This window comes from Sciurus vulgaris (assembly GCF_902686455.1).
Source record: "Sciurus vulgaris genome assembly, chromosome: 13".
Taxonomy (NCBI): Eukaryota; Metazoa; Chordata; class Mammalia; order Rodentia; family Sciuridae; genus Sciurus; species Sciurus vulgaris.
This window is the reverse complement of record NC_136474.1, coordinates 100,186,618-100,201,027: the sequence shown is the minus strand read 5'-3', so window position 1 is coordinate 100,201,027 and position 14,410 is coordinate 100,186,618. Positions and strand designations below refer to the sequence as shown.

Genomic DNA, 14,410 nt, shown 5'->3' with positions numbered 1-14,410 from the left:
ACCATTTTATTATTTCTTTTTACAAAAGAACCCCAGGAACTTAAATGTTCAGTATTAAAGGAAAGCTTGCTGAATAAATTATGGTCTTACCAAAACAATAGAGCTGTGACCACTGCCACCAGGCAAGACAGAGCATCAGAGCTGTGACCAATGCCACCAGGCAAGACAGTGCATCAGAGCTGTGACCAATGCCACCAGGCAAGAGTGCATCCAACGTCCTCACAGTAAATGAGCACGGGTTACCAGAAGGATTGCCAGCAGAGCCCAGTATAAGTGCTGTGTGGTGCTGGGGGCTCAGTGGTACAGTGCTTGCCTGGCATGTGCAAGGCCCTGAATTCCATGCCCAGGACAGCCATTTCCTGCCCACCTGGGCAGAAGAGAAGCAGGGCGATCACCTTACCACCTTAGCAGAGTCCTCTGGGTACAGGGGGACTGGGAGGTCCTACCTTTCCTCCTCGGGCCGTTTACACCTTCTCCAGCACTCCACCATGCACAGCAGAGCAGATGCCGCCAAAGCCCACAAGCACTGCAGGAAGGGCAGGCGCCTTGTGCTGTGCTGTCAGGCGCTGTGCTGGAGGCAGACCGCGGGGCAGGGCGCGTGCTGCGGGTGCTGGTGGAGCAGGTGGTGGGGAGGGGCCCCGACCCGGGGGCAGAGGGGAGCAGACCAGGAGCAGACCAGGGACCGCAGCGACCCCACTGTTGGAAAGCTGACTGGTCAGGAGTGGCCCCAATGGAGGTTCCTGTGGATGCTGGTGAAAACGAAGAGAGGCCAGAGTTCCCTGAAGACCGGGGAGTCTGCGGCTAGGCCGCAGTACGTCTGGACTGCGCTCCTGTCCAGTGCTTGGAGCGCCCACTGCACGCAACTGCTCCATCCCTGCCTTTGTCCCATGCTGCCCAACCTTCAGCAGTACGGGCTTCCCAAGGAGCAGGTATCCAATGCACCGCTCCCAGCACTGCGCCTTCCCTGGTGGGCGGGAGTCTGCCTGGTGTGTGGTCGCTTCCTTACACTGCCCGTGTCCCTCTGGGGAGCGCCCGTGTGTCTCCAGACACTCCGTCCCGTTGCTTCACCAGTCCTGCCATCTGCCTCCTGGATGGGGACCGCGGTCCTGAGCTCTGTGCTGCCCCCACGCTGGACACCAGCTGCACTTCCCTCAGTGTCTGTGTGCAGAATCTTCTTTAGCTCTCACAAGCACCAGAAAGAAAATATTCAATTCATTTTACTATGAATTTATAACAATTCAGCTTTGAACTGAATGAGGTTTATAAAATCATCGCTCTTGTTGTCAGATGTGGTGTTGCAAACAAAGAGGAGCAGAGGAATAACAAATCTACTCGGGAGAACCCACTGTTTAAAAATAGCACAGCAGCCATTTATGCAGAAATAGCGAGCCACTCATTTTGGGTTGTCTGTGCTCAGGCAGGCTTGTCAGCTCCCTCTCCTGCCAACGCTTCCTCAAGCACCTCATGCGGGTGACGCGGAATCAAACTTCATCAGGAGTATTCCTGGCTTCTGGTCTCCCTGGCTGAGCCCAGCTGGCCCCTGAAGTCCCTGCTGTGAGCTGCGGGTTCTACTGCGGGGATGCTCTGAACCAACAGGTGCTGCAGGTGTACGCCATCATGCCCAGGGCTCGTCTGCATCTGCTCACCCACTCTGAGGCCTCCTGGGAGTGTGTGGACAGGGCCCCCCTCCTCTGGGGCTCCAAGTCACGGATCCAATTTCCTCTGCATCCAACAATGGCACAGAATTCCGAGCCACTGTTCTCCACCGGCTGCTGATCGTACCTGCTCCCCCTCCACCCCAGCTCCGTGCCCAGCTCTGGATGCTGAGCTCTGGGTTTGCAGAGGTGGGCAGGCTTGAACTAACTGACTACCATCACTTGAGACTGATAGCTGGATGGAAAACACCATTCTAACTTCTCCCTGGTACAAAATGTCAGGGCCCACCCCAGACATGGGATGTGGCTCCTTCTCCAGCTCAGCTCCCAGAAGGAGCCTCCTGCCTGGATGTGACCGCTGCTCACCTGGAGAGGCACGACCACGAAGAGACTGAGTCCAGGCCCTGCCCTGGGGGTGGGAAGAGCAGCCTCACTTCGTCTCACTGCCTCACACCTTCGCCATTTCCCATGGGCCCTGCACTGGTCCTGCCGGGCAGGTGCCTGCCTCCTCCTGGCAGTAACTTCCGACTCCTCGGACCCTCCCCAGACATCAGCTCTGTGTCACAGGCACTGCAAGTCTGCTCCTAGGTCACAGTTAACTGCCGAAGTCTGGGGAGGGTGTTCACCAGTTTTTAATTTTTGTTTTGTTAAATATTTTCCTGCGTGGTTTCTGGCTTTCTTACCAAACCTAAAATGATTTCTCTCACACTCAAGAGGGAAAATATATTCACCTACATTTTCTTTCACTAACTGTATGGACTCCGTTTTTCCACGATCTCCCAGAGATCTGTAATTTATCTGAATGCTACCCAGCACCATCTGTGGGGTGACCACCCTCTCCTGGCTGACTTCAAAGGTGTCATCTGTATGCTGAGTCCCTACACCCACTATATTTGGATGTCTGGTCATTTTTGTTTGAGACAGGATCTACATTGCTCACACTGGTCTCAAACTCCTGGGCCCAAGTGATCCTCCTGCCTCAGCCTCCAGAGTAGCTGGGAGCACAGGCACCCGCTACCACACCCAGCTGTTTGCTACCTTTGTACTGTCAAGAGTGAACAGCTTCTGTCCTTGCTAAGCAAGCTTGCTTGTTTTGCTTATAGCGTGCACCAATATCCATCGTTGCTAAGTATACGTTTCATTTCGCTTACAACATGCTCCTTACTTACAGGTCCTTATTAAGTATACACTGTTTACTTTTACTTACAGTATGTTTTGATATCTGATGAGAGGTGGATTACTACTATAATGTCCTCAGGAAATCCTGGCTTCCCATGTCAGAGAAGCAGAGCAGGGACCTTCCCTGGTGGCTTCCTGGGCAGATGGCTGTGCCACCGTCCCCACCTGCCCGTCTCCTGGGCCTCAGCAGTAAGAAGGAAGGCTCCTGTGAAGGGGGGGTGCTGGGGTGGCTGGGACGGCCCGTCCTCGTCAGCCCTCAGACGGTAGTTCTGTCCCACTGTGTTCTTTGCAGCTGCTGGCACGAGACAGCTATGTGCTACTAAGAGCTTACTGGAGTAAGTGGAAATCAAGGATTTCTCCAAGTGTGTATGGTCTCATTGCCTCCAAGCATTTCCCTAAATAGGACTGAATCAGTTTGACAGACAAGCTACATTTTTGAGGGAACTGAATCCATCCAAGCATAAATCCATCAGGCACCCCCCAGCTGGGAGAACCAACTTGGGAGCTGGAGTTGAGGTCCAAGCTCTGCCTCTTCATCAACACCTGGCCTCTCCTCGTGTCTGAGAGCTGGTGCAGCACCTGCAGGGCTCCCCAGGGCTTTCTCACAGTGGGTTGAGATCAGACAGGCCCATACTGGCATTAGGGACTCCATCAAAGAAGCAGCAAAGGCCCCAGGCCCTGCCTTCCTGAGCTGGGCAGGACAGCCCTTCCGTGCAGGCTGTGTGGGGCCGGGACCCCGGGGCCGAGCGGCAGCCCCACATCCAGGACTTGGGCACAGGTGAGATGGCAGACACCCTTAGTGTTCTCACCAGCTGCCTGCGCCCAGGTGCTACCTGCAGGGAGGCGGAGGGGCCACCCTGGTGTGCCCTGGGCCTACAGGGTAGATCCCCTCTTGCTCTGCCCCCCGCCAGTGCATCTGATTAGCTCTCCTGTGTTTCTGTGGACTGCAACTCTGCTTGGCATGGAGAAGCTGTGGGTCCAGAGGCAAGAGGCCTCCGCCTGTGGTGTGAAGCCCTCACAGCTGCTGCTCCAGCCACACAGAGCATTTGTGTGCAAATCCTTGGAGAAAGGGCGAAGCAATGAAATAGAGATAAGAGGTTCGCAAGTTCAAAACCAGCCTGGGCAATGTAGTGAGACCCTGTCTCAAAATGAATAGCCAAAAGCTCCGGGATGTGTCTCAGTGGTGAAGTGCCCCTGGGCTCAATTCCCAGTACCAAAAAGGAGGGTAAAACTAGTCCCCAATTCTCATGCACCATCAAGCAAATCCCTCTGAAGAAGCTGCATGTGACTGGTGAGGAAACTGAACTCAGGGAGAAGTGACAGTTTCAGGGTCTGGCAGCAGTCAGAACACACGCCCCCAAGAACCAGTGCCCAGGCTAGCCTCTTATGGTGACAGAAGAGAGACCAAAACCTTGGAGAGATTATGGAAAAAGGAATCTGTGGCTTCTATTTTAGGCATTTGAATACATTTTCCCTCTGACTAAAGCAAAAACCAGAAACAAATCTTGCTTTTTCTTGCCAGATCTGTGCAGGAAGCACAGGGAACAAGCCCGGAGCTTCCTCTTCGCCCTGCGTTGAGTAACCCCACCAGCTCCAGCTGTTTCCCTGCCTCCAAGAGCCCACAGGGCCTCCCACAAAAGCAGGCTGCAATCCCGGATGTGGGCACTTGCCGTCTGTGCCTCCCATATCCATCTGGGCAGCGCAGTATGCTGGCTGCTCGGGGTGGGAAGAACTGGGAACCCCTGCAGAGGAGAGCCAGCTGCACATGTGGAGGGCTGCAGAGGGGCAGGAGACAGCCAAGCCCCCATTGTGCACTCACCCGAGGAACGGCCCCACTTCACAGAAGAGGAAGGTGGACGAGTGGATCTGATCCCAGGCCCGAGGCCCTCCAGATGCGCTGCACCAGTTGGCTCATGGTCATGCTGCTGCTTTGCTGATCCCTGGAGCAACCCATTACCAGTAAGACGGGACCTGAGCTGACTGTGCCACCAGGCTGGGCCTGCGGTGCCGAGTTCTGGCCAGCACGGCCACTGCCTTTCACCTTCTGTGATCCAGCAGCCTGAGCATGGCCGGAGGAGGTGGGTGCTGGGCGGCAGTCTGTGGATATATCTGCTGTGACCACCACTGTCCACCTCTCCCTCTCTGTGCAAACACCATGCGCAGTGCTCCCAGGCCCGAGGCCCCTGTGAAGGTGGCTCCACCCAGTGTGCCACACACTCTTGCCAGACCTTGAGGCACCCGTGTGTGGCCACTGGCTGCCCCTACTAGGTTTTGTTCCCATGCCTGCAAAGGGTGGCTGGGAGAGAATATGCTGCCTGACACTGCCCACCCAGACTCTAGGTGGGAGAAGGAGCCTCGTCCTCTGGAGACCTGAATGCAACTCTGTCACCACAGCCCCAGCACAAGTGCCACCCCACAGTGGCCTTCACCCCAAGCTGTGCCCATGCCACGGCCTTCTCCCCTTTGGCTGTCACCCCAAGCTGTCACTGCACCATGGCCACCACTAGGTCCTGCTGTGGCTATGCCACGCCGTCACCCTACTCTCATCACTTGTCGTGGCTCAGTAGGTCTCAGCCACCACCCCCATGGCCACTGCTGCATCATGGCTGGGCCACCTGTCCCCCATGGATCACACCACACCATGGCTGTTGCCAGGCCTGGGAATGGGAAAGCTCAGGCCGTGATTCCCTGGGCCTGCCTTTTCCAAACGATTCACTTTATATTCTTTTCCTTTCTGTTCTAGTTTTGGTACGGGGGATGCACCCAGAGGTGCTGTACCAGTAAGCTGCATCTTCAGCCCCTTCCACTTTACTTTGAGACAGGATCCGCTAAATAGCTAAGCTGGCCTTGAACTTGCGATCCTCCTGCCTCAGCCTCCTGAGTTATGGGAATACCTGCCTGGCAGCAGATGGTTCTCAGTGTGAGCCCCCCGCCAGCTCACCACAAGGTTCAGGAAGAGCCTCAGAAGCTTCATCCAAACTTCAAGCTTGTGTGTACAGTCCTGGAGAATGGTCAGGGGCCCCACGGACTACACAGGGCCCAGGATAATAGAGGAAGAAGCTGGGAAGTGTGCTTCTTCTCTCAGGCCCAGTCTCATGGGATGTGGGTAAGCCAAAGTGCCCACCACACAGACCCAGGGCATCAGGGCTCAAGTGGTGGGGAACCAAGTGGACTGGGCCATGGGGTGCCCAGATGCTGGTCAGACTTTATCCTGGGTGTGTCTGTGTGGTGCTTCTGGGGGTGACGGACATGTGAGTCAGTGCAAGGCCATGGCGGATAGCCCACCCAGCTCAGACACAGCACAGCTCTTGCTCCAGCCAGAGGCAGACAAAATAGTATGTCATGTGCACCAGAAACAGCACCAGCTTCCAACGCTGCAGACACTCCTCAGGAGGTCCACAAGCTGAACTCCCAAGTGTGAAATCCATAACTACTCACGTTGGCCTTAATCATGCAAACTTAAAGGGAAAAATCAGCCTACACAGTCCGAACATGAAAGGAAATGATGGACCTTGAGAAACGTCCCTGACCGCAAGCTGGGCGGTCACAGGCTGGTGTGTGTGGGCCCAGGCAACACAGCCGCTATTGCGCAGGAGGGGTCTCTCAGCGGGTGCTGGAGTAAGAACCCCTGTCCATGTCTCTCCACAAGATCGAGTCACACAAGACCCCACCTTCCCAGAAGCCAGCACCTGGCGCTTGCTGACCATGGGAGTGCCCTGGACCCGCAGTGTCCTCAATGGCCTGGTCTCACTGCAGACCCTCCTTCCAGGCCACTCCACGGTCATCGGGGTCATCACAGCCAGGGCCTACGCTGGCACCTGTATGTTCCTGCGACACCTTTGCTGCATCCCCCGGCAATCTGTGCACCCCCATTAGCACTGAATGGCAGCATGGGGTGGGGACAGAGAGACACTGTGTCCTCCACCCAAAACTCATGGAGGCCACCCCAAGCCTGAGCCCTGCACGGATGGATGACAGGCTGGTCAGCCCCAGAGCACATGCTGTAGACACAAGTGCACAGGATGGGGATGGTCCAGCAGACAGCCCCTCCTCCAGACCCTCCTGCCCAGACATCTGGGAGTGAAGGACCCGACCCGCAGCATGAGCGGCCGGTCCTCAGGGTTCAGGTGCCGGGGCACAGGTGAGCCCTCTGCTCGGGGTCTCGAGCTCCTAAGTAGGCAGACGGCTGTGAAGAGGTCCTGAGGCTGCTTCATCCAGAGGACAAGCGCAGAGTGTGAACAAGAGCAGCACCCCAGGAACTGCCGCACAGTTGCTGAGCTGAACAGTGAGAGCTCACAGGCAATGGTGCAATCCCAAATCCGAGGTCTTCCTCCAGGCCCCACACCCAGGCCCCATCACAGAGCAGTGGCACATGGCCCTCCTCCTCTGGGTGCCTGGACCAGGTGCCCGGTGGCAGATGCATACCAAGCTTCTCTGGAGCAGGCAGGCAAGTGGCTCCCAGGACAGCCCCTGGAAGCCTCTGCATCCTCACTATGGAACCCAGGGGGCAAAAGGGACTTGTGGGTATAACCAAGTTAAGGGATCCAGGATGGAAGACTGCCCTGATCACCAGGGGGGCTCAGTGTGGCAGCTGGGACCAGTGAGTGCAGGAGACGTGGAAGTGGAGGCAGGGATGCATACTTGCGACGGCGGGCTGGGAGGATGTGCTTCTCCCCGCCTGCAGGAGGAACTGCCCTGTGCCCCAGTCTTCTAGCCCATGCAGACCCAGTTCAAACTTTCGCCCACAAGGACTGTACCCAGACCAATCTGCCTTGTTTTAAGTCAAACAGGCTGTGGCATCTGCTCTGGGTTACAGAAGGAAGGCAGTGATCCCGGATGGGCTCCTAGCAGGCACTGTCAACAGTGCACATCCGTCACTGTCCCCACTCGCCAGGTCCAACTGACTGACATCGCCCTCATCCTAGGAGGGTGTGGGACCTGCAGCGCCTCCCACAGCGCCTGCAGCTTCCCATGTCTTTAAGACAGATGCGTCACAGCTCTTGACCACTGGCAAACAGCTTCCCAGAGAGCCCGCAGCATGGACACCCCTCCCCATGTCCTCCATACTGAAGGCTTCACTCTCGAATCTGATAACTGAGAAAGGAAGACAGTGTCTGGGGGTGTGAAGAGGTGTGAAGGGACCAGAGAAGCCCTGCAGAGGATCTGCAGTTGGGGCTGCCCACATCCTTTGTTGGCCCAGGCAGACCTGACTGCTCCCGCTCCCTGGTCTTATGTAAGTGATTTCCCCCTTCTGAATACTGTACTGAGTAATTGCTACTTAGGAATATGAACACATTAGTATCTTTTTAGAAGCAGAATTAGCAACTCAGGCCTGGTTGAGATGACTGGAAATGACAGCTCAGTTGTGGGACCCTCATCAACCAAACAGGCCAACCAATGTCCAAAATTTAATGCAAACTTAGTCTGCAGTCAGGGTTGCCATGTTCCCACTCAGAAAGAGCTGACCCAGGAGGGCTCCAGGCAGTCCCTCTGGATACCTGAAGGGCTCCAAGCAGCTGACCAGAGGGTGGAAGGCATGGAGCACCGTATTGGGGGCTGGCCGTCCCCTCTCCACTAACCCTGACACCTCAGACAACACAAAGCCCTGCCCTGGAACACACCGTCCTTACACAATGTTTCCAGGACCTTCCATGATGCACAGTGTGTACAAATGCAGGTTAGCTGTCTGTCATCTCCCCTTGTCTTGCCATGGGAACCACGTTTAACCCACAAACGATGCTTCTCTCTACCTCTCGTGTGCTGGGATTCTCTCACTGGTAAGCAAGCCAGAGAGAAGCAGCAGGAAGCTACTGTGATGAGATGGAGTCCCAGCTCTAAAAGCTGACCTGGCCCTGGCCCTGGCCCTTCTGCCCTAGGAGAATGTAGGTCTCTTCCCTTTGCCCTGGGATGATCAAACCTGGGGCCAAACCACACAGTTCTCCAGACCCTTAAGATACTGAATATTTCTAGCTTTAGGTTGTCCGCACTGACTGAGCTGTTGGAAAGATTCCTCAGAGAAGATGGAGCAGACCTGGGTACAGATGCTGGAATGGACTCTAACCTACAGCCCAGGTTCGGCTCACTGGACCCTCACTCACAGTCACAACCCAGTGGGCCAGGAGGGTCTGATGCCTGTGGCTCCAACCGCTGCTGCGGGAGGGGTGTGCACAACCAAGACCAGGACTCTGTTCGGGCTCTCTGCCCCTCCATGTCCTGTCCCATCCCCGACTCCACACGTGTGCCCACCCACGTTGTCCCGAGATTGCCAGGGCTGCCAGCACCACCTCCCACTCCTAGGCTTGCCCCCAGCCAGCACTTCCGTCGCCCAGCCCTGCCCTGTCAAGGGCTGGCCCCACCGCCCGAGCTCACCCGCTCCTCTTCCGCACGGATGTCCGGCATGGTACTCAGGCAGAGGCCAACCGCCGTGACGGCCACGAATGCCACCGAGACAAAGGCGAAGAGCTTGCCTGCCATCCCCGAGTGCGGGTTGTCCACCACGTCGCGCAGCCGCCGCCTGCCGCGCTCCAGCCGCCCCTGCCCGAGGGCGCGCGCAGGGCTTCCCGGCGCCCCGCGCCCGGCGGGCCCCGCGCGCGCCTCGGCGGCCTCCTCCTCGCGGCGGCGCAGGCGGCGCAGGCAGCAGCGCTCCAGGTGCGCCTCGTCGATGCCCCAGTAGGCCAGCTCGTCGCGGAAGGCCAGCGCGCACGGTCCGCGCAGCAGCCGCAGCTTGCCGGCGCGCAGCAGCGCCACGATGGCGCGGAAGGCGCACGGGCTGCGGTCGAAGAAGAACTCGTCGCGGCTCACGTCGTAGTCGTCGCACACGCGCAGGAGCTCGTCGTGGCCGCGGCAGGCCCGCAGGCGCTCGAGGCGTGCCAGGGGACAGCGCGCCAGCGCAGCCCAGGCCAGGCGCACCCTGCAGCCACCCACGTTGATGATGACGTGCCGGGCGCGGGCTGCGCCACCGCCAGGCTGCCAAGTGGGGGGCTCTGTGCGCCCCGGGAGTAGGGCCATGGCCCCATGCGCCTGCCGCGCGCTCTGAGGTCCTGCCGGAAGAGGTCACAGAGCCCGCAGCTCAGGAGGCTGGGTCTGCAAGAACAAAGAGGCATGTCAGGAGCCAGCAGGTAACCAACAACACAAAATCCAAACAGCAGAACCTTCGAGCTTTCTAACAGAGCTGGTTAAGTGCAGACCTGACCTTAACTTGTGGCCTTCCGAACAGCACACATGCTTAGACTTGTGCTTTGGAACAGGTGGTGGACAGAGGCTTGCACAAATTCATATTTGGGTCTGCCTTGGAGACACAGCCACAGATCTAGGCTGGGCTGGGCATTGCCCAAAACAATGAAAAAAAAAAAAACAAAAAAAAAAAAACCCTGGTAAAATACTTCCAGAGTCAACTTTATTTGGACTCTGGGAACTAACCAAAAGTCTGTAGCAACCACTGGAACACTCAGGACAGCACAGCCCAGTCTTGGGGACAGGAGTTTTGCACTTTTGCCCTTGCCTTTTTCTGCCCTGCTACCAGTTCAGCAGCAGCCCTGAAGACACAGTCTGCACCCCTGGTGCTTGGACCTCCTGCACTAGGAACTGTCATTACCTGACCTGTCTGGTGGCTTCCAGAAGGCCAGCTCGAAGGTCTTGGCTTTATTTCCCATAACTGGCGACTCTCCCAGCGCCCAGGCAGCCAGTGCAGAGTGAGAACATTCACTGGCGAATGCCTTTGTTGCTGCTGAGGCCGTGGTTTACAGCTGTGATGAACCACAGGCTAGGCAGAGTTCATGGGAGGATAGGCTGGCGAGTGAGGCACTTTAGGGAATAAGGACTGTGAAAGTTCCGGCTAATTCCTGAGACTCCAGAATGCCATGCTCAAGCCTGGGCAATGCACAAGCTCAGGAAAGACCAAAGAAGTTCCTTGCATCTCTCCTTGGGCTGACCTCCAGAGTGCAAGCAAGTGAGGGAAGGCTGAGGTGAGGCAAGACTGCTGTGTGAACTGCCTGGCAAGGGTCAGAGTGAGATGGACACACAGAGTCCCTGTGCAAGCTGGGTTTTCTTGCCATTCTGGGCATGTAAGAATCTGTGTCCACCCACTCACTGGCCACAGAGCTGACAGAACAGAGATGTTAGCAGCCACATTTTGTAACAGAATACAGACTGTTCAAAATTATTCTAGTAAAGCTATCAAACAAACATTAGTAGCTACAGTAAATCTAGAGGGTCTGGTTTCCAGACTTGCCTCTTAAAATGTTCAACCAAAAAATTACGAGGTATACAAGGAATAGAGAAGTATAGCCCCCACACAGGAAAACTGCAACAGACTGCCTGGGCCAGCCCAGATGCAGCATCTGCCAGACAAGAGCCATGTGAGCAACTCTGGACGTGCTCATATGGGAGAAAAGATTGCAAGAAGAATGTCTCGTCACACGTAGGACCAGTGGACACAGACATTACAGAAGGAAGTGACGGAAACTCGGGGTCTGAAACACGCAGTAACCAAGTAAGTCCTCTAGCGGCCCCAGGCAGTTCCAGCAGGCTGCAGGAAGCATCCAGACTTGAAGACAGGCCACGGAGTGCATCCTGTCTGAGGAGCCCAGAGAAACTGAAGTCAGGTGCACAGGCACACACCTGTGGTCCCAGCAACTCAGGAGGCTGAGACAGGAGGGTTGCAAGGTCCAGGCCAGCCTGGGCAACTTAGTGAGGCCCTGTCTCAAAATAAAAATAAAAAGGGTTGAGTTCAATTCTCAGGGTGTCAGGAGTGGGGAGGAAGAAATAGGAGAAAATGGATGGACCCTGAGACATCTGTGGTACAATATCTCACAAGGAGAGAGAAAGGGCAAAAGAACATTTGAAGAAACGATGGCTAAAAATCCCCCAATTTGTTGGAAACATAAATCCACTTCTGCTGTGGAGGACGTTCTTCCTCCAGAATACACATTTTACAACATGCACATAGCTTATGTTATCTTGAAAGCACTTCTAACTCAACTTTCATTTGACTTAAGATTGGGAAGTTCCTTGTGGAAACTCAAGCTCCTTCCTATCCTTGGTGTGGAATGACACCGATGCGCTAGATCATAAGGAAAATCTGACAGTGCCACAGGAGAGATGAGCAGACTGGTCTGACGATGATTGACAGTAGAGGAAAAGAAGCTTTTAAATATGCGAGAAGATGCTTGATTCATAACAGCAAAAACAGACACCTTAGGTTACCAGGAGCCCAAGAGTCAGATGCTGCCCCTGGGGGGCTGTCAAGGAGGCAGGTGCTGGGACCAGGAAGTGATCCACATCACACCTCGAAGGAGCAGTAGGACTGCTGCCTGGCACAAGCTGAGTCCCTGAACCAGCAGAACCACAGGAGCTCCACAGGGCTGGGTCTGGAGGCCACACCACAGCTACCAGGTGTGCAGCCGGGCCTGTCCTGACTCCCCTGCCAAAGGCGAGCGCCCCACACTGGCTTTCTGTGGCACTGCCCTTGGCTCGGGGTCACCAGAGGGTGAAATGCACGCATGGATGTCGGCCATCTGGGAGGAGTGGGACTACCACCAGCATGGCAAGACCCCAGGTGGCAGCAGGGACAGTTGGGGACACCAAGGCCCAAAGGGGCCCTGGTGCCCTGAAAAGCATGTGGGAGTTGGACCCAGGCCCGGGCTGAGTGCAGCCCAGTGTTGGTGATCTCCCTGCACGGTGCAGCTAGGCGCCTCCTGACACGGACGCGGGGTACTCACAGATTTGGCATCACAGACTGAGAGCAGACAGGAAGCTGGACACAAGATGTTCCTCGGGGTGCTGAGCTCTCCAGAGATGAAAGGCATGTTATTGGAAACACCCTTGCCAACATCATCCTCTCCCTGGGACCCCACACTTAGGAAAAGCATAGAGAGGTTTCTTGAAGGGAGGCCATGGTGGGGGGACACAGCTCGTTGGTGGTCCTTAAATGCTACTTGTGCACGCTGCAGTGGCTCGGGATCCCCAACTCCAGCCCAGGCCTCTGAGGACATCTGGGAGTGTGTTTTCCTATGACTACAATGCTCCCCTTGCTTCTCTCCCCCTGCATGACCTTGGAAATGAGACCTAGCTCTGGAGCCTGACACTGAGCCTGGGCTGATCCTGACAGGCCTCCGCAGGCTGCAGCCTGACTGTGCCCCACTTGCACAGTGCACCAGGACCAAGAACATCAGAGGATGCCGTGCTGTAAGCACGAACTCCTCACTTCTCCTCACCTGGGCCTGCAGAAGCCAGGGGAGAGCAGCAGGGCGGAGCCTGCGTGTGCCTTCCTTTTGCACCTGTCTTCTTGATGACCTTCGACTTTGAGTTGGTTCCTGCATTCTGCACAGGGCAGGCTAATCATTTAAGCAGTGCGCATCCAGAGTCGGTGACCTGCCTCCTTGGAGTCTGAAGACGTCAGTATGAGGGTAACAAAGGTATCGTCAAGATTCACAGGGAACACAGCTTCCAGCTCTCTGCACGCACTGTTTCTGACTTCTGGAGAGCACCTAAAATCTCCTGTTGAGGCCCCCACCCCCTGGGAGCAGTGGAGTCCAGGAGGTAGGTCACTCCATGAGGAGGTAGACCCCCAACAGGAGCAGTTGTCACGTGGGAACCCAAGTGCCCCTTCCAGGACTCCAGGTCTGGCAGACAAGCCTCCTGTGAGGCACTGGGGGCTGTGCCCTCCAGCAATAAGGACTTCTCCAGAACCACCACACAGAACTGTCAACCAGACCACAGTGTGGTGAAGGCCCAGTTCCTCCTCCGCTGACACTCAGGCCTTGCTCAGCACCCGAGATGAGCGGAGGCGCCTGCCGTCATGGCGCCTTCCCAACATGGCCACACTTACTCTCAGCTTTGCCTCTTCTGTTTGGGGCTTGGGGTTGGTCTGCTAGGGTCCCTGGAGCCAGGTCTCTGGCTGGGCCCTGGGCAGCTCTACCCACTGCACTCGGCGGCTCAGACTGGGCTGCCTCACCCTGCTGACACGGGGCTATTGCAGCAGGGCACTCAGCCCGCATTGCTCACCGTCAAGGGCTGAGGGTGGCGCTGAAAGGAAGGAGTGGCGTCCAGTCAGCACTTGCCTAGGTGCACGTCAGCGTGCTGGCCACGGACAGTGGCCTTCTCACCACTGTGATGCTGGCCAGCAAGAGCTGGGGGCCTGTGCGTCAGGGCAGAGGAGCAAGTGCTCAGAGTGCCCCCCACACAGGTCCTCAGACCCCTGCACACAGGCGTGCACACACGTTCTGACGTGCCGGCCTGTGTCCGGCCTCCTGGCCAGGGCCAAGCGTGCCCCTGTTCTCAGCTCCCCTTGACACAGCCCTCATCTTGGGGCGACCCACTCTGGATGGTGCAGCAGGTGCTGGAGCAGGCGCTGCCTGCCCAGTCCATGGGTGGAGATGGCACGGCCCCCCTGGGCTGCACCACCCAAAGCCCCCCGAGTCCCTTCTGGGTCACTGTCTCTCCTCGCTTCATACACACATACGATTCGGAGGGAAAACAACAAAGGTTCATATTATGAAGTTTTAAAGTTTAACAACTTTAGAAAGAGAACTAATCAAAAAGTATCTCGGGTGGGCTGGGGATGTAGCTCAGTTGGT

The 14,410-nt window shown here is 56.5% G+C and overlaps 1 protein-coding gene across 7 annotated transcripts in view; it reads right to left on the bottom strand.

Annotated features, from left to right (window-relative positions):
• KCNG2 (potassium voltage-gated channel modifier subfamily G member 2) overlaps positions 1-14,410 on the bottom strand; it is a 46,686-nt gene that overhangs the window by 8,101 nt on the left and 24,175 nt on the right. For all 7 annotated transcript variants that reach the window (XR_013758840.1, XM_079109184.1, XM_079109182.1 and 4 more), the window contains one exon: positions 9,204-9,917. Coding sequence is in view for 6 of the 7 variants with exons in the window: in XM_079109184.1 (XP_078965310.1) it covers positions 9,204-9,842 (639 nt within the window). In the remaining variant the exon portion in view is untranslated. The remainder of the gene's footprint in view (positions 1-9,203; positions 9,918-14,410) is intronic.